General features: G+C 36.7%; 1 protein-coding gene across 1 annotated transcript; it reads left to right on the top strand.

Moving 5' to 3' along the window:
• Positions 1–2,215: 2,215 nt before the first annotated feature.
• Positions 2,216–24,770, top strand: LOC147655976 (interferon upsilon-like). Its single transcript, XM_086864363.1, has 7 exons — positions 2,216–2,325; positions 19,629–19,883; positions 20,575–20,727; positions 21,442–21,519; positions 22,581–22,718; positions 23,908–23,985; positions 24,484–24,770. Exons 3-7 carry the CDS (start codon positions 20,590–20,592, stop codon positions 24,580–24,582), a joined length of 531 nt encoding a protein of 176 aa, XP_086720489.1. The 5' UTR covers positions 2,216–2,325; positions 19,629–19,883; positions 20,575–20,589; the 3' UTR covers positions 24,583–24,770.
• Positions 24,771–25,191: the final 421 nt, after the last annotated feature.

The following is a 25,191-nucleotide window of genomic DNA, read 5'->3' as shown; positions in this document are numbered from 1 at the left end:
TTCTTTGGATGCCAGGCTCAGAATTGAGTTTCTATTTTTTCTATTCTATTCCAATTGCAACAACAGAGTAGAATCCACTCTCTCCTATTTTCCTTTTTTTTTTTCCTTTATTTTTTTTGGTCGTGACACAATTCTGCTACAGCAGTCTTTTGTCAAAAACTACAAGAGTTAAGCCTTCCTTTCACAGCATCAGTGTGGATACTTTCACATCAATAATCTAAATAGCAGCACTAATTCAGCACCAGACTAAGAGACTGCTGGGTTATTCTAATTTATTTAAAACTGAATTAAGGGAGATTTACTTCAGAACATAAGAGGAAACCTTTATACAAAAAGAATAGTTGAGATTGGAACAGATTACATGTGGAGGTTGTAGAAAAGCTTTGTAATTTGAGCTTTTTAATTACCAGTTAGCCAGGCTACTGTGAATGAATATCTCAAATGTAGTCAGACTTGAGCTGGGGCGGTGGGATGGAACAGATGGCCTCTTCAATCTTCTTCCTGCTGTATTTCCTAAGATAATTCTATACTTGCTGCATTAATATTTCCTAGTTCACTCATTTTCCTTTGTTGTTGTGCCTTGGACTAAGGCTAGAAGTTTGTTTTTTTCTTTTGTGGCACAGAATCCAAAAGAACACGTAAATCTATAGTGATGTACAGAGAAACCATCTCACTGAGAGAAAAGCAGCAGCTAATGCTCATTCCTAAATCAGCCAACTACTCCTGGATGTATAATTTCTTCATTTCCTTTCATAGGACCTGATGGACTGTAGAATTTTATGATATCTCTGAGACTCTGAGCATCCTTGTAATGGCACAGAGGAAGAATTTAGTTAGGAAGTTTCTTCTGCAGTGCATGTATGGTTGACATTAACAGGGTAAGGTTATCTGGGTTGTAAGGACAGCTGGTCCAAGAAGGGGTTTAGTTAATTCAGTGCAGAAGACACAGTGGAGGAACAGAAAATGTTATCAGTTTAAAACAGGACACGAACTGTGACCAGCAGCAGATAGCTGAAACAATAGCAAGGGTCAGAATTCCCACTGCCCAGTGTGCCATTAAGCACTGTCGTGGTTTTAAACCAGTAACTAAGAAAATTACTTATTTCTTGCTGTGAGATATGGATTAGAACAAGAGCAAAACAGGCATAAAACTTAAAAGGGGAAAAAAAAAAAAGTTTATTGACAAACTACAATAATAAGAACACCAGAATAAACTTCCAGAAAAACCTTTTCATCCCCTATCTACCCACTATTCGCTTGTTCACATGACAACAGAGACAAAAACTTTGGAACTTTGATGGTTAAAACAGTCCCAATTCTTGTTACAGTCTTTTCACCAGTCTTTAGAGAGAAACAAGTTTCTTCCTGTTAATGTATGGAGTTTCTCACAAGAAAACTATTTTTGTTATAGTTTTCCATTGCCCTAATGTTAGCTGCCCAGAGCTGCTATTATTAGAGTTCACTCCTCCCATTTTCACATTACTCTGAAGTGTGTATGGGCCATGAGTCTAGGGATAGCATTTTTAAGGATAAGTTATTCAAAGGCAGAAAAGTCTTCTTCATCTGTTTCTCTGAGCTTCACCAGAAAACAGTTTTCTCATTGCCTCTCAGGGCTTCAAATCTCCCAGCACTTCACTATACCATAATTACTCTACTTTTTACTCAAATTTACACTTTGAACACTATTCCTCCCTACATACTGTATCATGAATTAAAGGAGTGTTTTCAAGATCTTATTGTCCATTTCCATAGTTTTAACAGAAAGATATTTCAGCTTAATTAAAGCATCTTCTTAATTCTCTACCTTTCCTGAAGCTTCTTTTCTTTCCTGACACTGGTAGTTTATAAAGTCTCTTTTCATGTTGATCACTCTCTTTTTCTCTCTCTGGATAAAAAGATTAATCCGCAAGTCTCATCTGGGTAATGAAAGAGTTAAAATCTTGCCCAAGCTTTTGTAGATGGTTCAGGGATCTCTGCCGAACAGGAGCTTGAGCCGTCTGTGATGGAAAGTTCTTCATAGCTGCTCTGGAGCGTGTAGTCGCTGCTCCAGCCCGCTGCAAGTCCAGGGCCTCTCTCCTTCTTCACTCGGCAGTTTCTAGTGAATTAGTTACAGCAAAACCTGCAGCCGAGCCAGAGATTGGCTCGGCCCGGCCCGGGGAAAACCTTCCCCAGGCCCCCCCATCTCCCGGCCGGGAGACGCAGCAGGCCCGGCCCCATCCCCGCCCGGCCACATGGCCTGGGCAGGGACGGGAGGCCTGGAGCTCCACCACCCTCCACAGCCAGGAAACAAAGAGAACCCAGAGAGCTCTGCTTTTATACTTTAAGGTAGGGTTCACAAGTTGATCCCACTGTTCAATGGCCTAAACTGCTGTCAATTCTCAGCAATGACCGATAATTGGTCAGGAGAAAAGACTCCAGGCAGTTCCCAGCAATTTCAACTTTCTTAAAGGTAAAGTAACTCCATGACAAGCACCCACCTGTTCAGTCCATATAAGGCTCAGCCAGCACTTTGCAACCCCTGTGAAAGCAAACACCACGGTCAGGGTCTCATAGGAAAGATCAAATATCTTACACAATATTTGGAGAGGCTTGTGGCACTGCATGAGGCTTATTAGGGGGTATTTTGAGGGAATTGTAGGATTGTGAAGGCCTTACTGCGGGATGTTTAGGGGAAAGGGCAAAGGGAGTGTCAGGGATCAAGGTCGCTTGGGGAAGAGCAGGTGTGGAAAATTGAAGAACAAACTAAAAGAGGGCAAGTCACAGGTAAGCAGGTGGCAGGCCAGGATACTTGCCCTGTACTTGACATCTCCACTAAACTCCTACTATTTTCTGTGCAAGCAGGCTCTCATGCTCTCTTCTCTGTGTTGCAAGGGCACATGCGCTGCTGCTGAAATTCAGGGCCACCTACCAAATATAAGGCTAGCATCCAGACAGAGCCAAGGACTGAGAGTTTGACAGAATGAATGGAAGAATTCTAACATAAAGTACATTTAGGATTTAACTCTACTGTTAAATCTACTGCAAGAAAACAGTCACAAAATGTCTGCGTAGCCAATAGGCCTCACATTAGTCTTTATTTGTATTGAATATAAGCACAATTGTAGTCAAAATACAGTATATTAAGCAGCTTGTGGAATATTACTAAAATTACACACAAATCAGTAGAAAAATGTTAGGTACTTCAGGTTTATGGTAATATCTTCAGTGTCTCCAAAGGCTCCATATTGACCTGATTAAAAAAAGATTTGAATCATATAAGAAAATACTTAAAATAACCTCAGTAAAGGCAGCAGATTGTTACCTAGACAACTTGACTCATCTGCAGTGCTAAAACCAAACATTGAGTCTATCACAGCTGGGAGAGGTGTGACCAGCATAAATTCTTAGGGCTTTCTTTTAAAATTGACAGTTACAACATAGGTTCTAGATTTCAAACATGAAAACATGCAAAAGACAGGACAGGTCTAACCAGAGGATAAAGAAGGACTTTTTAAATTTTATTTATAGACTGTTGAATTCATATTTAAGATTTTTTTTATACTATAAATTATATTTGTCTAGTACAGCACTCTTGTCTCCTGTTGTTTATAATTTTTTCCTAAGATGAGGAGAAACCCTAAGCACCTTTTTTACAAGTTACATGTTATTTTGAAATCTAGTCTGTTAAAGTTTAATTTTAATGTAGATTAAAAAGGCCAAAAATTTGTGTGAGAACAAAATACTCATATAGGAACAAAAGACTCTTGTAAATACAACATGTGCATTATAAGGTATGAGGGGTCCCTCTGCTGGGTTTTTATGTTATTCCAGTCCTGAGATACAATGCACACAAAAGCTCACACTGCATAGTTCAAATTAGTTTTGGAGGAACTGGCAAAGAAATTAACACTCTTCATAGTTCAGTTGTAAATATTCTTAAACTAATAGGCAAGACAATAAATGGTGTCACAGATATTTCTGAGGAAAATGTATCAACTAGAGTCATGTACATCTAAACTGCTCCAGAAGCATTTAGATTTCCACTGCAGGAAAAGTTGCATAAATTCCCATACTCCTAAGCTATCATTTTCAAGAAGTCTATGCTAGTTGAGCACCAGCCAGAGAATTAGCATTTACTTCTTCAGAATGTTATAAAAACCTATACAGAAAAACAAGCAGGTTGCAAAGCCTCCTTTCAAACTACTCAACATCCTAATCCCAAGTGGAATTTTCAGCATTACAACATGTAAGATCATGCAATTTTGAGAACAAAAATACAAAATAAGCAAAGTAAGGTATCATGGGTGTAGCACACTGCTTTGCCTACATGGAGGTAAAATAGCTTCAAAAATACCCTGTTTGCAAAAGTTACCAGTGATAGATGGAGAATGGCTGCTGTTGGTGTTGAAGAATGCTGAGCCCAGCCTTGTTCATGAATCCCAAAGTTAGACATTCTTACAACAAAGGTTTCCTGACAGAAGCTGGCACTGAGCAGGATGTGGCAGACAAAATTCCTGATAAAAGAACCAACCTGTGATGGCATTGATAACTTATTTAAAGCCCCTGAGCTGGCCCAGCTGGCCCAGCGATATATGACAGATAAATAAATCACTTTATTCTATAAAAGCCCAGTCCCACTTTTTCATGGCAGGATCTTCTAACTCTTTTATTGGAGTGTGTGTGGAATTTACTCCCTTGAGGGAGGATGTCCCTCAAGGCTTGTCCTTGAGTCTGAGTGACAGAGATTTGCCCACAGTCATTGGGTATGGGTAACATGGGTATGAGTGACATCAGTCTCTACTTAACTATTATTTTTGTAGATTTAAAATCACTGCTACAATACTGCTTCAATACTTAGTATGTTATAGTTAATTTTAGCTACCTATATGGTGTAGTAAATTATGCTGATTGAGATCTTTTAGTTTAATCATTATCACCATTGATTTAAATCAGTAATCTGTGTCATTGATATAAATGTATTTGTTTTGCCATCCTTAATCCTTCAGAATTAAACAGTATAAAGGCTCGGTTACATCTATACAATACTTAGATCTATACCTTTGAATAAGAATGTGGCTAAGGCTGAATTCAGCTGCACCTAGACTCCTGTTTACAAAGGAATTCAAAAAGCAAGGAGGTCCTTTCTGCACCCTGTAAATCAATGGGAGGACTTCTCTAACAAACTCTGTCTGAAGCTTCTGTTCTGGCCATGACAACAGGTAAAGGCAATCTGCACCAAAATTATTTTCTAAGTAGGTTTGTAAAGGATTCTCCTGGCATAGTGCTACTCACAGGCTTGGAAATAGAAACAGAGATAATAGTCTGTGATGCTATCAAATAGCCCATAATGGTATCAAACAGTGCCATTCTGCTGGGAATTGTGTCATAATGGGAGGCAAGGAAACATAATAGAAGGAATAAATAAAAGCAGTCAAGTACATAAGATTATTTATAAACAATAATTCAAGGAATTAGCTGAACTAAGGACTCCAGAGCCTGAGGGTGGAGGTGTCTGGTTTCAGTAAATGGGAATTCTGGGTGATGTCTAAGAGACACAAGTGCTTCCCTGCAGTGAGGGCCCACTGCTGGCACTGACAGTACCAAAAAGCACACTTTGAAGAGGAAAATTAAAAATATGCATTTGAAACAAAGAACCAAGTATTCTCTTCTGTGTATATCTGAGTTCCTTCTGAGAGGGAAAATTCCTGAAGTGCTCCTCCACAAAACCTGCCTGATCTAGGGCAGGTCATGTACTCCCAGTGACCTTTCCCTGCAGTAGGAACACCAGATTTCATCTGCATGTTTCAACATACCAGGCTGAGGTTTTCCCTTTGTACAACAGCTAGAGTTTAATTTTCCTCATTTTATCGTGTCATTTCAGGGATAATGTGTTCTCTTTTAGAAAACAATTCTGGTTTTCTTTGTGCTGCAACAAACATGATGAAATATCTTACAAGGTCTCATTTCCTGTTGGATGCTGAATGTTTTATTCATTTCAGCTTGCAAAATTTTTTGCAAGAGGGACAAAGTGGAGAGAAGAGATGGACAGAAAATCTGGTGGATGCAAATGAAAAGCCCCCACTTAAGATCTGGAATTCAGATTTAATGCCTTTTTATGAGGTTAATATGCCATGGTTCAAGTGGGGAATAGGGTGATGAAGTCCTTGAGAAAATGTCATTTAAGCACAGTCTGTTGTTCAACATTTTCCCTGGTTCATACTGAGTGAGAAAATGTCCCCTCTTCTGTTTTTCCTTTTCAGTCTATGGTGGCTAGAGAAAAGATTTGTATTTAATTTGGATTCTTTGTAGCAAAAGGATAGCTTGGAGAAGTCTTTAGTCTTGGAGAAGTCTTGGAGAAGTCTCTTACATATTACATTCAGGGTGTGCAGTACAGGACTAGCTGTATGATAGAGAATATGAGAATATATAGAATATACATAGAGAATATGATACCTTATTTCCTGGAGCATTTCACAAAACTGCTGAAGGGAGCATCCTGCAGAAATTGACTTGGCTGTTTGCTGGGCAGTTCTCGTCTGGACTATTATCAGTGTACCTGCTGAGGTTTACTGTGAGTTACTTCTTTTCCCACAAATGTATAATCTGAGTTTTGCAATATTCAGAAAGACTATTTCACATCTGCTTAAATTTATTAGTCAGAATATATTATTATACCCATTCATAAATATTCCTTTATTTATTTTTAAAAAACCCAAAACCAATTAAACAACCAAAACACCCAAATCAACCCCTATAAGAGAGAAAAAAAAAAATTAAATACTGCTTTAGGAAAAAATATATTTGATTATTCTTGTAGGTTATTGGATACATATGGAATTTACGTCTATGTAGGACAGAGTGTTGGTATATCTACCTAGACAGAGGAAGAAAATGTTCAGATCTTGCCCTTTTAGGGTTAAAAATGTGGAGCAAGAGCAGGAGACTCTCTGCCATAATAAACCATCCCCTCACATGGGGCTTGCTTATTATAACATGGCAAACAAATGCAGTTTTGAGGCAGGCTGGGTCCTCAGCTGAATCCATTTTCTTCAAATAGGAACAAGAGTACAGGAACAGGAAGGGAAATGGTGTTGCCTCATCCCAACACAGATTCACTTCTTGTCCCGACATGGTCAGGGCATGCACTAAGAGGTAATAACAAATAATTACTGAGAGGTGTCTGAACACAGCCTAAAAGAAACAAGAGATCAAGTTCCATAGAAAATGTATTCACTTGAAGTATAGAATAGGCCTTGGAAATATTAAAGTATTAATTTGTTTGTGTAGATCCAGTCCTGTGGTCCTAGTTAATCTGAGGACATCTACTTAGAGGGAAATTACTGCACTGAGAGAAAAAACACACCATAGACATGGGACATTATAATCTTTTTAATTAAATATAGGAATACCCCAGCATGGTGAGATTCAAACCTAATTCACTAGATCCAAATATAAAAGAAAATAATTTCCTGACTGAAATTATTGTGCGCTCACCTGGAATGCATATTCCACATTTACCATATTCAGAGAAGGGAAAACAACTGTTATACAAAAGGATATAACACTCAGAGTAAATATTGGGAGCTGCAAGATGAAACAAGTATGAAGATGAATCATCAGGAATGTTTTGCTGAGCCTTTGAAGCTGTATTCCCTTTTATCTAGAGCACTCAAATGGCAAAAAGCACAATGACCATGTGATAGTTTCAGACTGGCAAGTTGCATTCAAAGTTAAAATGTTTGATCCTATATTTTTTAGCTCTGTCTGGTTACACAGTTGGGCTTGTAGATATCCAGACCTTTGACTAAAATCTCTTTCTCATTGTAACTCATTCAACTTATTTTAATATCTTAGCAAGGCTTTTGACATGGTCTTCCAATGTAGCTTTTAATCAAACTGTTGAAATACAGTTTCAATTCATGGGCTATGAGTGGAAAATTGACTGGGCAGGGGACAGGTTGCAATAGAGGTTCAACAGCATAGAGAGCAGTGAATTCCCAGCACTGATCCTCAGGAGTCACGGGATCACAGAATTGTAGAATCGTTTAGTTTGGAAAAGACACACAACCAGTCACTGAATGCAGAAGAATTCCAAAGGACTAAAGTATGAAGTGATGCTTAACACTTTGGTAAGTGATTTTTAAATTGATGCTTTGTTAATTCAAGCTTAACAAAGGTAAATGGAAAGTCCTTGTACTTGGAAAGAATAACCACGCTCATCTGCCCACTGAGTGCTACCAGCTAGAAAGGAGCTGTGCAACACACACCTGTGGTCCTGGGGGACATGAAAATGAGTCAAAACTGCACCCTTCCAGTGGAAAACATCCTGGCCTCTATTAGGAAGGGCTGGCAAGCAGGGCCAATGAAGAAATTATTCTCTTCCATTTGGCACCTGTAAGAACTCACCTGGAGCTCTGTGTCCAGCACAATAAAGGATATTGTCAGACTGGAGCAAGCTCAGCACAAGGGTCACCAAGAGGATTAGGGGGCTGGAGCACAAGATGAGTGAAGGCTGACAGAACTGGCTTGTGAGCTGAAAGAGGAAATCTGAATGGAGGTCTACAGCTGCTTAAAGAGAAGGGACAGAGAAGAGAGACTCAGACTCCTCTTGGAGGTGCAAGAGATGAAACAATGGATACATACAGCAATAAAGGAAACTCTGACTAGCTTGAAAAAAACATTCACAATGAGGGTAATCAAAATAATGTTCAGAGAGACTCTATCTCTTCATACTGGAGATATTAAAATCTCAGCTGGACACACCCCTGAGAAACCTGCCCTAAGTCTGGCACCACTTGGATCAAGGAGTTGGACCAGAAAACCTCCAGAGGTCTTTTGTCATCTATTTTATTGAGAAGACATATTCCTCAATATGCAAATTTATCCCATCCATTTTAGAACGGTGTCTTACCCTAGGTCTCTCTTTCTTCTTTGCCTACCTCTATAGAAAATATGTAATTACATACTGCTATCTCTTAGATGGCAAGTATTACACAAAATAAATTCAACCTTTGTTATTTTTCATCCAGGAAATTTCTCATTAAAAAAAAATACCCTACACAGTTAGTGTGTTGATTATTTAACACCCAGAACAATCATGAATTTAAACCAGAAATTCCTGAGAAAAACAAACTAAACCTTACATGAGAAGATTGAGGATTAAGAAAATGAAGAAGAAATAATTCTATAAAAATATATATTCTTGTATACAAATTACATTTTAAATATTCAAATACACAGGCCAATAAAAATCAAAAAGCTACATTCCTAAGTTCATGTATCAGAAATTACAAATATATTACAGAACCACTCAATGATTTCTTTAAACAATTAAGCTTTTGAATAGATTCATTAGGAGCTGGCTTTGGCTAAAAGCCTCAGAGACTTGCCAGCTGAGATAGGTCAAAGAAAATGATGCTGATCAATTTGAGAATAATAGATTTATGTTAAGTGTTCAGGTGATTTTTTTAAGCAACTACATAAGATACTTTCAGCAGACTGATATAATTTATACATTAGTGAGTCTGGATGCTAGCCCAAAGATACAATTTTAGTTGTTAGACATCTAAGCCTGAGCTACATGTTGCAGATTCCTTTCATATTGATAAACTAGATATTTCTAGACAATTACCCTGAGACAGTGTCTAAGTGTCAATAAATCTCATTCTGGAGTTGCCTATTTACCTTCATTGATTGTTAAAAAACCCCAGATGACTACCTCAGAGTAAGGGCATATTGGTGTTTTGGGTCAGGAATGTGTTTCTAAGGCAAATCTCAAATTGTGAGTGGGGGCACTGCTTTCATCTGCAACAAGAAGATGCAATCCAGGATCACAACCAACTACTCCTACTGAGGCTAGAGTTAATCACAAATAGCCACTACAAAACTTGCATAATTTATCAGAACTCCACTCCTCAGAATCAACTCTTTGGGTTATACAGATTCATTCCTACTGTTTGCATCATTTTTCAATGATGACATAGTCCATTATTGAAATTTAGACCTATATGCTTAACAAAGACTAATCTTATTTTAGATATCCAGTCATTAACAACTCATTCATGTTTAAGACTACTCATTTATGCCACCATGAGGTCACAACTTATCTTCCAGTTCTCAGAATGAGGTGTCACTGAAGATCTCAATTGATTTTGTGATTTAGAATTTGTCTTCATTTATTGATTTCAGTTATTTACTTGAAAGAAGAACGATGACATAAAATGTTGGATCTGTAAATATTTAAATCTTCACAGTGAACTTCTACTGCCATTTGGAAAGTCCCCATGAATGTCATGTTAATGTGAGGTTTAAGAGACAGTTGCTTACCTGAGGGCCATTGGAATAGGAGCACTTTTAATTTCTTTTCCTCTCAACAATTCTTAGTTGTCTCATCACCTGCTCTACAACGAATTTGAAAAGTAACCCTCCTACGATAGACAGTGAAGAAATCTATGATCTCCTCTAGCTCCCCATGTTCTTCAGTGAGATCCTGTCTTGTAGGCATAATAATAAATCTAATGAACAATCTGACTGGTGATTAAGCTTCCCTTCAGGGAGAACCAGTCAATCAGGTCTACCAGACTTGAAACAGTTTCAAAAATCACAGACTCCTGCTATACAATTCAGATGAAATTGAATGGTGAGTAAAATGACTGAATGAAAAAGCCCCAACAAATCTACTGGAAATCTCACTGACAGATCACTAGGAACAGATGGGGCATAACTCACTGGTAATGGACTTAATAATTTGTTTCCATATTATTTTGTTGTATGTTTTTATTTAATTATTTCCTATATTTTTTTGTTGTTGTTTGCTCCATTTTTTTTAAGATTTGTTTAGTTTGTGACAATCCTTTTACCTTCACTATATCAAATTTGTACAATAAAACAAAATAATTCCACTTAATAAAGAGGTACCAAGTTTTCCCAGGCAACATTACCATTTTAACATGGCATGACATAATTGAAAAATGTACTTTTTGCTACTTTTAGTAGCAGCTATCAGCAAGCATATAGTGGCAAGTATAGGCAGCAATGATAGTAGGCATTGCAAGAGTTTTTCTGTCAAACTACACAGGCCAGTGAGATGGCTGTGCAAAATTCTGTGCCTTACAGTGGAGTAAACCCCAAATGACTTAGGTTTTCAATCCAGTTATATACCAGGAATATGAAGAATAGCCATCAATTCCAACTTGCCATATCTCCCAAGATCCACAAGGGACAAACACATCAGTCCTTCATGAAACATGGCATTTTGGGAGGCAGCCTTGAAATCAAGCTTGAGATGATCAGTAGATGTTATGAGAACTTTGTAAAGTCACTCCTTGGCACTATTCAAAATATATTCTCTGGGGCCTTGAATCCCTCACAGACAAAATTAGGCAGCTGGCCTAAGGATTACAAGGCTTTTTCCCAAACTACAAAGCCCAGTGCTACCTACTGAACTCAGAATATAGCAAGGAAATTGGAAATTAGTAAGAATTTTAGACATTAGAAAGAATTTCTTCACAGAAAAGGTAACTAGACACTGGAAGGAGCTTCCCATGGAGGTGGTGGAGTTACCAACACTGGGAGTACTTAAGGAAGGACTGGACATGGCAATCAGTGTGGTTGACACGGTGTTGGGTCACAGGTTGGGCTCAATGAACTCAGAGGTCTTTTCAAGCCTATTTGATTCTGTGAAATGGTCAGGGGCACACTGAAGGAAAGGAAAGTAAATGTGTCTGACTTTTTCTCAATGTAGAGTCATAAAGTACGGAGGAATGTGAAATTCCCCAAGTCTCACTGTTACACCATCATCAGAGATGTTCCATTTATTGCCAGGAAACCCATTGATGAAATGCTGTGAATTCAAAAAAACCCAAAAAAGCCAACTCAGCCTGAAACTGGCAGAAGTGCACTGTACAATCGTCCATTTCATCAAATGGACCCATAAAACAAAACAAAAACTGAGTTGGCCATTAAAAAGATTCTTCAAATTACTGTAAAGAGAGGTGTTTAACTTGTGGGAAGGGTGGAGAGTATTTTCCAGCTGCTGGTCAGAGTAAAGTGAAACCATTCAGTGCTACTCTGACCAAAAATGAGAAATAGGAATTGAACATTCTGATTTTGCACAATAAAAGTCAGGTCCATTAGGCAACTGGAACAATCGAAACCATAAGAAATTAGAAATTTTTACATACAATTTTTTTAATCTATGTACATATAGAAAAATATACAAATATATATGTATGTATCTATATAAAACTATATATGTCACACTACTGGCATTGCTTTCAAAGCCCATGGTAAAGAGAACTAAGTATTTATTACACAGACATAAGATTTTCTAGTCAGAAATAAGTGTTTAAAAGACAGAAACCTTTCAAGTTCAGTTACCAGTTTTCTTTTATCAATATTCAACATAGCAATTTTTAAGGTCTCATTTATCTCTGCAGTTAAAAAAAATCCGGTCAATACAAAAGTTTGGTTTAAAAAATTTCAACAACAGCTGTTTTCAGATCTTTCAGATCTATTGCAAATAATACTTCTATGTATGGATAAATATCCATATATATACACATTGGTTTAGAATATCTTGCAATTATATATTCACCATTTAAAGTATCTTCCTGATTTCTGATAACAGCAAGAATGCAAATAAACAGATCATATTTTATCTTGTATTATGAGATGGGTAAATCTGTAATTTTATGCTGTAAAATATTCTAGGATTTTAGGAAAATTGTATCTAACTATGAAAATCAAAAGGCTTTAAAAATATCTAATAATTGTTATTTCAAATTTCTCTTCTAAAAACATGAAAAAAAATTGTGCTAGAAAATTTTACTCATTGAAAGAACTATTCAGAAATACACATTTCATACTTTCCACTTTCTAGGTTGCATTGAAATCCAGATATATCTTTTTAAGACCAGACTTTATAAAATGCCTATGCCATGACGATGCATTTTCCTATAATACCCTGTTTAAAATCAAAAAGACAAAATAAGACTGTAATTGTTACTGCAAGTCAGGACAGAGCTTCTTATGACTGACAAATCTAAAAGATTGAGTGACTTGTACAAATCTTCTAAATGTCCATTTCTGGGAATTGAAAATAAACTGGCTTCATTCTCTCTGCATATATAACCTCCTCTTCCCATTCATTTTGCACTGAAGTTAAGTTTTCCTAAAGTAAATTGCAGAATGCTTACCATACATAGCAATTAAAAAAATTATCTTCTATAATTTTGCCACCTGAAAATGATTACAAACATTAATGCTTATGAAAATTCTTCAGTCTTATTATGCTTCCAGTGGATGGAGGTAGTCCAAAACCTCGTATCAACAATTCCAAAATGACCGTGATCCTCTTGGCACAGTGTGAAAAATCTGTTTTATTATAGAAATGTGTATATCACTCTTCAATTTAAGTATACCTGCACAAGTGCCATAAGCCTAAAATATTTTATTACAAAATGAGGCTGGCAGCACCTGGATTATGAGGCTGCCCTTTATTAAGCAGAGGAGAGTTTGACATTAGGTTTCCTACATCAGGTTGCAGGTTTATTTGCCAGGCTTTGCATAGATATGGGTGATTTGCTATGAATTTTTAAAGAAATGAGTAATCCTAAATTTTCCCAAAAACCAAAATGCAGGTGCTTAGTCTCTGGAGACTTCCAATTACACTGTACAGCAGCATCTGTTTTTTACCACCCACTCAGCTACTTTATCAAAGCTACAGATGGGAATGGAAAGTTGAAGCCAAAGTCACTGTAGCAGAAAGCACCTCAGATGTTTCCATAGTCATCTGTTATGTTTTTATAGATTTAAGAATCCTCATTTCTGGTGCAGTACTTCAGAAACAAGGACATTAAATTGTCACTGGAAATAAACTTTTTATTTTAGATTGTATTATACATTCTTGGTTGTTTTCCCCCTTTTTTAATCCTGAAGCTTTCCCATGCAGTAATTCATAATAAACGACCAGCTGTTGAAAGGCTGAAAGTGTTCTGTATATTTATAATTTCATTGACTTTTTAAATGTCAGAAATTTTTTAATGACATTTTCTTTCAGTTGGTTGGTGGATTCTGGTGAATAAAGGGAGTTATTCAAGTTACAGGTTAATGCATACTGGCCAGCTATTACAGTGCACCTTACATATATACTTGAAAGAAAAAAAAAGAAGTAGCTATAACATTAGGCAGTAATGTCTGCTCTACAAAAAGGATTACTTTGGAACAATTCCAAAAAGGATTTAATTAATTTTGGAGTCCTACATCATACACTTTTGTTCAAGACTTAGTTCTGAAAGCCTTAGAGATGCCTGAATTTATCAGAACTTCAGCTCTTTGCATTTGATAATTCAAGCCATGTAATGCTCTTCCCCTGCACACTGCTGAGCCTGACCAACATCTATCTCAGATTTAAGCACAGCACAGATCCAGTGTCTGAAGCTCTCAAGGGAGACAGTCTAGTATTTTGAGAAGACAAAACCACACTACTTTAGTGGGAAGACAAAATGGATCAACTGAAGAGAGAAGTCAATGAAGTTTAGTTTTGAAGCATATCTGGGCAAGAACAGCAATGCCTCTTCCTCTTTGTTTAAGAAATGAAACACAAATTGCACTGGAAGGCTGTGCAGCTCTCACACTGCCTGTACTGCCTGAGCAGGCAGTCTGGGCAGGCACAAGATTTAACTACATTAACACAAGTAGGATGGCTATTATGTTCATCCCTAGCTGGCACAGCCTTCCTTAAATCTCTGGGTTATAATTTATCCTAAACTGAGGGATGACACCTATGTTTCTGGCTGTTTTTATCCCACACTGTAAGACAAAGAATTGGGTTTTTTTCCAAAAATATTGCCCTTGTATTCAATTGCAGACTGACAGAATGGTTGAGATTGGAAGGGAATCTCTGGAGATCACCTGGTCACTAAGCAGCAGACACAACCCAGGGCAAGAAACAACAAATTCCCTTTTTAGCTCGGTCTCTCACTGTATCTGGTGTTCCAGATCTGTTTAATAGCAGCAGCCTTTTCCAAATACAGTTTCCTTTGTGCCTAGCTCAGGAACCCAGAGTCCACATTAGGAAATTTGTAAAGACAAAGAATATGATAAAGCTTAAGAAATTTTTTAGAGAGTTGAAAATTGGTAGAGTTTTGCTATAATTAGGTTTCCTTTTTGTTTTACTTTCCTTTCAGTTATTGGCCTTTTTACTCTTTCATTAATTCTTTCCCAAAATAGGAATTTCATCTGGCAGTCAAAAAGCATAAGGTTTTCTGATGAGAATTTAGTGAGTTTCCACCATTTTTATACTCTGTCAGTACAGGGTTTTGTGCATCTTTTGATAAATATACTTCTGTGTTAAAAGCATAAATGACTGCTTTTATTAATGTTTTTAACACAGGAGTATACATTTTTAAAATTCCATTGACTTTTAAGTAACTGAGAAATCCTATGGAATTTAATGGGAATTAAACAGTGAATTTTGAGGGTTTTAATTTTAAATTTTGAATGAGAAACTGTCACACTTTAGGGAACAGCTGGGCTATATAGTTAATTAACAGACTTTTTAGAAACATTTTTGCATTATTTTCGGACAGAATTGGGTTAATTAATAAAAATTAAATGCTAGCAAGTCCTACATTCATGCACACAAAACCAGGGTAAATTTAGAGAGAGTTTTAACAAAAGATAACCTTTAAAAGATCAATGCAAGGTTAAAAGATGAGTGGCCATGATTTTGAAAATAATTGATGATTTTTTTATGTCACAATTATTAAAAGTATGATTTTCAGGGACTGGATGATCATTACTTCCAGTAAGCCTTTGGACAGTGCCTTGGTCTGGATGCCAAAAAAATGACATCTATAATGCTTCATATTACAATACTGGTGAAAGAGATTATAAAAACCACAAAGTACTTCCAAGCATGAGCTCAGGAATATCTGTCACATAGAACTCAGTCATTGCATAAGAAATTGTACACAGAAAGAAATGAATGGGAATTTTAAAACAGATGCATAAACCTCAGGAATAGAAAGAAGGGATTATTAAATCCTATGGAAGGAAGTGATACCAAAAGTAGTAAGGATTAATCATTTTCAAATTAATTCAGGCCTTACCACATGTTTAAACAATATGATCATTAGTACAATTATTTTAATTAGGCAGTGATGTGGTTGTGAGAACTTCTGAAAATGATGCAGTTCCTTTTTACTGTAATTTTCTGGCTTTCAAATCAGAAGTCAATCTGGCGGAATTAAAACTTTCTGAAGAATGTTTACTCTAGCTCACAAAAGTGTGGAAAAAAATATGCAGGAATTTCTACCAGCTTCCAGCTCTGGCACATGTTGGATTTCATTGTACTTTTCATCAATTTATAAAGGTCATATGTTTATGCAAAATATAATTTACCACTACTCCAATTAGAAAATTGTTTCAGAATCCAAGAGGTTGTAAAATAACAATTAAATACTGGTATGTTTAAAATGGTCCCTATATAGTATGGTGTTTTCAGTGTCTCTCAAAACAGCTGTGCTAAATACTTGTTTTTTTTAAGCAACTTCAATTTATTATCCATGAAGCTCAGGTACCTATGGCAGTGACAAAACACTAGTATTCTCTCCCCTTCCAGGTAAATATTTTAGTTTTAGGATTTTTCATTCTAAGCTGATGAATTTGCAAGACAACTGCCTTATGAAAACCAAAAATGGAAATGAATATTGTATAAATATGGTTTAGATCATGCTAAATCATTCTCCACTAGGAATGGTAGGAATGATTACAGGTTGATATAATAGGAAAGATATGATTATGGTAGGGAAGATATGATTATGGTAGGGAAGAGTCTGTCCATGCTCACATTGGAGAGTCTCCAGAGACTTTGCTGCTCCTGGCTCTGCTAACACAAGCTCTCACTTAGGCTTTTCTGTTTTGCTCTCTAACAGTATTTGCTCTCTGCAGACAGAAAGCCTTCTGTTGAATTTCACAATGGACACTCTCCTAGAGATAAGAATTAAAGTAATAAAGAAAAAGTGATTGCATGAAGGTTGCCAAAACACACGGTCTGAATGTCCAGATCTTCCAAGTTCCACTTCAGTGCCTTAAAGACAATTTAAAACCTACATTTTTATGAGGCCTCATTATCCATCTTCTTGAACTAGTAAAAGTATTTTTTTTTCCTTGAGAGCTATGATGCTATTGTTTCAGCTGCAGGTCTTTGAAATTCCAAGTGGTAAAGTCAGATGGCTAAGTTCCAAGCTGGGGCTACTTTTTCAGAAGAGCAGGAAACTACTTTCTTTCAGATGTCACTTTCACTTTCTGCAGTCATGTTTCACACAGCAAGGTGTGCCTTTTCAAAAAAAAGCTAAAAAAATAAAAAAAGGTGGGGCCCAGTAGGAACATCCCTCCCACACACATTAATCCCAAACAGAATGGGATCTCGCAGCATAAGAAATTTCTATAGTTCCACAGTGACTTTAACTGGTTTTTAGAAAACTATTGAGCTGTTGTTTCTTCATCAAACCAGCAGAAAGGGGCCAAAACACAATAAAGCCTTTGGTTCTTATCAATAAATTTTCTATGAAATATTTTTCATTGTTTAATTATTTCACAAGTCTTTTGTTTGTTTTTAAATGCTTTAAAGAGAAACACAGCAGAGCAGAATTTTACCACATCAGTGCTGAGAACATTATAAAAGGAACACCACAATACAGGAACAAAATATTAAAGTAAAAAAGCTACAAGTATCCCAGGTGCCAGCCCCAGCCACTAATGGAGTTCCAGTCCACAAAAGGAAATTATACTGAAATGTGAAACCTAATGCTGAAAGTCAAGCTGGGTGGAAAAAATGAAGTAGCAAATTTTCAAACATTTTCAGACATTTGTCAGTCTTCTTTCAGTCTAGTTTTAGTCTAGTCTAATTTTAAAGGTAAATACATTTTTTTAAAAAAATATGTTACTGAAAGATTTGTAGGTTCAAATGAGGTTATTTACATTGTTACAATATATATTGTCTCCTCTCTTCATTTTTTGTGGTTTTTTTTCCTTCAAGAGAACATATTTGAATCCCAGCATTAACAGATGATTACAGACACTCACCAAGGTGAACTGGAGGCTCACAATATGGTTATTTCATCAGTTGCCTGAGAAAGAACCTCTACTAGCACACACAACATAAAGAAAAACCTTTTGAAAGTTGATGTGTTTTAGCTGCAGCCCCACCACACTCCTTCCCTGAACACATTCTCCAAAGTGGTTGAACCAAATTTTATTGGAGGTACAATAAAATTCTAGAAAGAACAGTTATGATTTTGTCACAAGATACTATACAACAATCCTGACTATAAATGAATCCCTATAAATGAATGCCTGCACATCTGCAGCATCGAGTTTGGCAGTCAGGGGGCTCACACTGAAAGGTGTGATCACATTGAAGTGGCAATCAAGTCTGAAGATGTTCCAGGCTCCAGCACTGATGCCCACTTTGCCCTGTTACCACTGCTCTACGTTCAACATGGCACTATGCTAAGATAGCAGAATCCTCAATTTTACCCTTACCTAGTGGCTTGCAGGTGTCTTATGGAACATATTCAAGTTTTGTATCCAGAATCTACTCCTGAAAAGATGTTCATGAGACATCTCCAAGACAAGATAAAATTAGGCCTGTTTTGCCACACACATTAGTTACTTGTTCACAGACAAGTAGCAAAGTTGCCCTTTATTCCAGCTGTTAGATTCATTACAGTTCCTGATGATTTATGAATGGCATATAGAGAATTGACATCCACTAGCATTATTATAGTAAAATTATATTCTGCAAAGGGTCAAACTGACAAAATATTACAGGTGAAAGTTACAAATATGATCTTTATGTGATTTCCAGAAGCTGGACAGTAGGTATCTAAGGACATGAAAAACACAAGCAAATCCATCCAGAAGGGGCTTCAAAACCCTGGTGCAATCCCCTTTCTGTCAGCAAGTAATGCATTGCTTAACATTTGGCCAAACTATCACAGAGAAACTTCAGGCAATAACATGAAGGAACTCAGACAGGTATGAAATCACAAGAACTCTACAGTTGGATACTAGACCTGCTTTGAGTGTTAATGGGATTTAAAACCCCCAGGGAGAAAATGTAATGAAATTTTGTTGTTCATACTATTATTCTTACTACTACTACTACTACTACTACATTTTCTGATTTTGTAGGGATTAGTTCTCTTGGAAGTTACTTTTCTTCAGTATCTCCAACCTACAGTAAAACAAAAACTTCTGCAGATAACTTGATAGTACTTGGTGCAACTTCTGGAATTAACATGTCTACATATACATCCATGTGACATGTAATATGTGTATGTATATGAGTTTGTATTTTATATTTGAAGATAAATGTAAGAGTTATAGAACTATAAACTAAGAAGTTCACAAAGAAAGAGTACAGATAAACCTTTTTACTGTTCAGTTGCTACAAGTATAAAGCATAAGGAGTAATTTATATGAAATTCTACATTCATACTGTACATACAGAAGACAACACTATTCATATAATAGAACAGTGTGCTCTGTATTTTATCACCTGCATGTGAATATTTACAAACTATTAACCATAAAGTTGTTTTAAAATCAATTAAGATAAAAATTAACATTTTGCTCTACAGACTTCAGGGGTTTTTCTGTTTAAATAAAACCTTCAGAACATGCCACCCACATACAGCCTGTTACCTGGAAATCAACACACCTGAAAGGATGGAATACTGAAAGAAGATAGTTTCACTCTGCATCATCTACTGAGAGTAGGTGGTCAGAAATTATTAGAAGTGGAAGAAGACTATTTAAAAGGGACTCAGCTGACAGAATGGTACCTTAGGAGCCCTACGGAAGTGCACAGTCAGGAGCTGAGAATTATCCACAAGGTACGCTTCTTTGATTTTATTACTGCTTTTTCTAGATGAGATTTATTTATTGATTTCATTTCTTCCTTTTTACTTAACTACTGTAATGCAAAATGAGTTTATGAAAAAAATCTGATTAAAATACAATTTTATATTTAGAAGAAACTGCTCTAAATCATGTTATGAGTTACAGGTAACGAAGTTACAGGTTAATATGAATTACAGAAAACTGCTGGAAAACTGGAAAAACTAATTTTTAATTCATCGATTAGAGGAAATAGTTTATATTTAGTTGAAATTTACTAGAGCAAATAATGCCAGTTTTCTAGATACTGTATGTATTTATGAAAATAAGTATTTCAGAAAAACAGAAGTGGATTTTTTTTAAAAAAACCCCACACATGCAACCCTTAACATACTACATAAATATAATTATATATAATATATATAATTAGAAATAAATATATATAATTATACATGTAGTATTTAAAAAAAGGTTTCCTTATACAATTTTTTTCTATTTATTCATTGGATAAATGTATTTAACTTTCAAATGTCCCACCATAAGATCTGAGCTCGTTAAGTCTTTCACAGAACATCTGTAAATACAGAGCACAGTGAACAAGCAGGAGCTAACAATCAATGACGTTTGTGTGACTTAAAACTGCAAAACCTTCCCGATTTTATTAAGCCTTCTGTGTTTTTCTCCTAGTTCCAGAACTTGACAATGTATTGTCCTGGGAGCTGCATCTTCCTCTTAGCTGCCTGCCTTATTGCTGCATCCCTTGGTAACCCCCAACGCAGCAGCCACCAGTGCTTCCAAGGCGTGCCGTGGAGTGAGCTTTTGCAGGAGATTGAGCAACTGGTAAGTCAAAGTGTAAAACACTGCCACAATCTATAGATGTCATTTTCCACCTTTTTTCATTTTAGGTGTAAGGAATTCTCCAATGTGTAACTGACAGATTATGACTTTTTTTTTCCCCACATAATTAAAAAGCTATGAGTCAGATGTTCCTTCTCTACAAAACTAAAAATCTTAAATTTAGATGTTTTAGTTCACACTCATCCTGTTGAATACATGACATTTGTGTGCCTTCCCAAGAAGAGTACAGTCATCTGGGAGTCCTTCTAATTGGCAACAGCTGAAACTGTAACAACATAATGTACTTTACCCTGACACAATCCCACTGAAAGAAAAAGACATGCACAGTCACAAAGTTTTTCATACAAATTCCCTCTGGAGCTGTTTTTTAAATCAACTCTATGGAGAGTTTCCTTTCCCACTTTGGCTTCTTTTGTGGCCTGCCCTTGCCTCAACTTTGTACATATTGATATTCCTGGAAAATTTGAAAAAAGTTGAAACAAGCAGCTATTTTTCCCATTTCAGACAGGCTTGGGAAGCAAATTAATCTTCTTCAAACTCATGAGATATAACACCAGTGTCGTCACTTCTACACTTCATTGTTAAAAAACTAACTGAGAAGTGACTTCCGTTAACTTTTTACACAATAAAACTGTAATAAACCAATAAACCTGGTTTAGCACATGCTTATAGCTTCTACGTTATGTTTTCTTTAAGAACAAAAGAGGCTTTTCCTTGGAGTGCGAGGAAGTGAGCAGTGAAGATTTGTGTTTCCCTGAGCAGATGCTGAAAGCAGTAAGTAGAAAAATACATGTACTTGACATTATCTCACTGCAGCAGCTCTACCTCACACAGCCTCATCTTGTCATGAGACTTCCACACCAGAACTGTGCCACACTATATGACAGGCTTAAATGATAACTCTGACTGTTGACTTTTCAGTCTAAATTATTTCCTGAAGAAGCTATTTATGGAAATCACCATTTTCTTCCTTCTCCTACCATTTAAGTCACGATGCCACTTTTACAAGAAAAGGGCTAGATTTTTCTTGTTAGTCCTGCTGTTTAAAGGGGAAAAATTAGTTGGAATCAGTCTGGTATCCTGGAAACTACCAGAACAGCATGCTGGCCTCAGTTTCAGTCAGAAGCAGATCCCATAAAGGCAGTGCAGGGGTAATCCCAAGCACTACTCAGCACATACACCACTTCACATGCACAGCTCACTTTCCATCCAGCTCTGCAATGCCACACAATAAGGTACAGGTTGAGAACGTGGTACTGCACCCCAGCAATTCATTCTGCCTGTGTCCAGCTCATCTTTCCAATGAATCTTCTAAATTGCACCCAGGGAACAAAAGGGATGGATGGCAATACTGGCCTCTCCTGTATTTAATCTTCTCTGAGGAAGAGGGAGCTACCTTTCATCAGAGAGGAACTGTGCTTGGGAGGAAAGCCCTGCACAGTCTGATGTCTTGGGCCTGAACTCAAAAGATCTGCTTTTGCCTCTTGCCCTTATATTAACTATTGCTTATGCATTGTAACTGTCAAAGCATATAAATGCAGCTCAAAAATGCAAGATATACTAATTTTAAAAAATAGGGGTCCTCCTTATGAAAGCAACTTATGAATTGCAACTGGAAGTTGAACATACAATTCCTGATTTTCAAATAAATTCCATCTTTGCAATGCATATTTCTAGCAAGAATTTTTGTACTAAGAAATTTAGAAAAGCACAGGAAACTGGTGAAAATTGCTTAACAACTTATGATAATTGGACTCAGTTGAAAAATTAATGATGTTTAAGTGCAGACTTCAGAAACCAAATTTTTCCTTTTTTTTTATTTTTTGTCATCACAGGTTAAATATGATAATGCAGCCATTGTTAATATAGTGCATGAAATTGCCGAGTTTTTCAAGAGAGCAGACACTCCTTTCCAAAATAAGAGCACTTTTCTAAGAGGAATGTATGAGGCCCACGCTCAGCTCAAGACATGTGTAAGTACAATTTATTCATTTATATGGCATGATGTTCAAGTCAGGTATTCATGGTGAATAAAACTGATAATATGTATGCTGAAAATGCAAGAGAAAACTGAAAAGACTACATTTTCAAATAATTATACCTAAATCATATGTCTGAAAGTAAGGACAGGCATCTTTCAACTCTTTCACTGGCCTGTACAATACAGGCAATTTTAAATTCACACATTTTATTTATCAGCTTATTTGAAGATATGATACCTAAAAAACAGTATTTCTTCTCCTTAAAGACTGCACTAGTTCTAAACAGAAATACTTTCTATTTTAACTAAATATCAATTTCATGTGTTTTTCTTCAAGTACTTATGACTTCTGTCAAGACAAGCTAACATAAAGAATTACATGCAGGTTGTAGGCAAAAAAAACCTCTTAGGTCTGCATTCAGCCTGTTTCGGCTGAGTGAACTACTTAAACATATGCACAAATAGTTAACTCAGTTGGGGTCAGCTTAAGAACTATTTACAGAGGACAAAGCCTCAGATTTACTGTAGCTTCCCTTGCAACTAATGCCTGTGCCAGGCACCAGATTTGCCAGCAGACCTGCAGGAGAGCCAAAGTGGGCATATGAGCACACAGCCTGCCCATCTGTGCTGCAGGGGAGGGATGGCACTGCACAGCACACAGGGCGCAGAGCTTCCCACGGATGGACATTGGCCTGAGCAGGAGCACTGAGCTCCAAACCAACACTACTGCTCCTGACCAGGCCCCAGGACTGTGTACAGCTATGGATAATAACTACTGACTAATGCAGATATATATACACACATACACATCAATAATTTCTGTGTTACTGATCGAACACAATCACATCTGTACATCTGTAACACTGAATGCCAATTCACCGGTTACTGAAATGTTTCCTTCAGACAGCACACACCGACAAGACCAGTATTGTCACAAAACAAAAAGATCACAGACCCTTGGCTTGCCCTGAGCACTGATACATTCATTTCCTCATCTCTCTGCAGACACAGTGTGTGCTGCACTACCTTTAGCATTAACCCGTGCAGCAGGCTGGCACATGGCAGCAGAATTACAGCGCTCACAGGCGATGACCGTGTCCATCAGAGGGCACTGTTTGAACTTTTATTTACTAGTCATTGTTCGAACTAACAGTTTCCTTTATTTTCCTTTAAAACAACAGCTGAAGCCCAGACGTAACATCAGCCATGAGTCTATAGTGAAAGACTGCTTCAAAAAAATGGATGAATTTGTGGCCAGGGTAAGTAGGCTGTTTTTTTTCCAGCTTAATTTAAGGAAGTCTAAAGTTAAAATGCAGCTTCTTGTTCCTTAAGTCCCGCTGCTGATCAAAGCTGCACATACCTGTGAAATTGTGCCCCACTTCCATGCACTGTGGATTTTCACTCACTGAGAATCTTTTGGTCCACACTCATGTCAAGGTCAATGTATCGTCATGGGCTTTTGAAAAACATTTAGTTTTAATTCAGCACCAAAACCCATGGCAGTCTGTGCCTTCTTAGAAAAACTTTACATCTCATGTGTCAAGATTAGCCATGTGTCTGTTGATGTAAAAGAATTGGTCATCAGATATACCAAAGAATATTTTTACTTTAGATAACTTCCTAAAATTAACTTTTTCTTAAATTATTTTAAATAATTATATGCTTCATCTCAACTCACATTTTGCTTGCCATAATATTGGATGTAATTTTTTACAAACTGGCTAATAGACATTTCTTAATAACCTTCTTTTTCACAGTCAAGTGACCACTGCATTTGGCAAGAGATCCATGCACATTCCAGAGAGATACTCCAAAGAATTGAAAACTACTCTTTCAAGAGAAGATCAACACATTAGCAAAGTCAGTTTCCATCACATTCTTCAGGGATCTACTATCGTGTCAAGATGTAAAAATTAAAGGAAGAAGCAAACGTAGTTTTGCATTTAGGACTACAAACAGATTAACTTATTTTTGTCAAGATATTTTTCTAAACTACTAGAAAACTTAAGCCTTAATAAAAAGGATGCAAAAACCCCTACATAAATATATTTGTATTTATTTGTTTTACGAAAACAAAGGTGACATTTTCCATAAAATAGGTGTAATAGATAAGGCCCTCCAAAACTTGTTTTCAAGCTAAAAAGTGAGCATATCAGTTACACTATTTGATTTCACAGTACATCCATCAAGCTATGGAAGTACAAACCTCTGACAGCCTAATGCTTTTCCAATGCACATCTCACATTTGCACTCTTGCACTTTTACCACTGCAGTCACAAGGCTCCCTAACCATTCATGTGTGAAAAGATCAGCCTCTTTCCACAGCACTGTGCTGCCAGGCTTCCACAGCCATTCAGGAATTATGAGACTGCAGTTGGATCATCCAGATGTAAATTTTATATATGTATAGATATTTTAAAAAACAAACACAACAAAACAAACAAAAAAAATCTCTATGTTCTATT

Source organism: Cyanistes caeruleus, chromosome 1 (genome assembly GCF_971803275.1).
Source record: "Cyanistes caeruleus chromosome 1, bCyaCae1.hap1.1, whole genome shotgun sequence".
Lineage (NCBI taxonomy): Eukaryota > Metazoa > Chordata > Aves > Passeriformes > Paridae > Cyanistes > Cyanistes caeruleus.
The sequence above is the reverse complement of the archived record's forward strand: the minus strand, read 5'-3'. Positions and strand labels throughout refer to the sequence as shown.

Coding starts and splice junctions, on each gene's coding strand:
- LOC147655976 (XM_086864363.1), top strand. CDS start 20,590: ATGTATTGTCCTGGGAGCTGCATCTTCCTCTTAGCTGCCTGCCTTATT. Junction 20,728..21,441: donor TGCAGGAGATTGAGCAACTG/GTAAGTCAAAGT, acceptor GTTTTCTTTAAG/AACAAAAGAGGCTTTTCCTT. Junction 21,520..22,580: donor CTGAGCAGATGCTGAAAGCA/GTAAGTAGAAAA, acceptor TTGTCATCACAG/GTTAAATATGATAATGCAGC.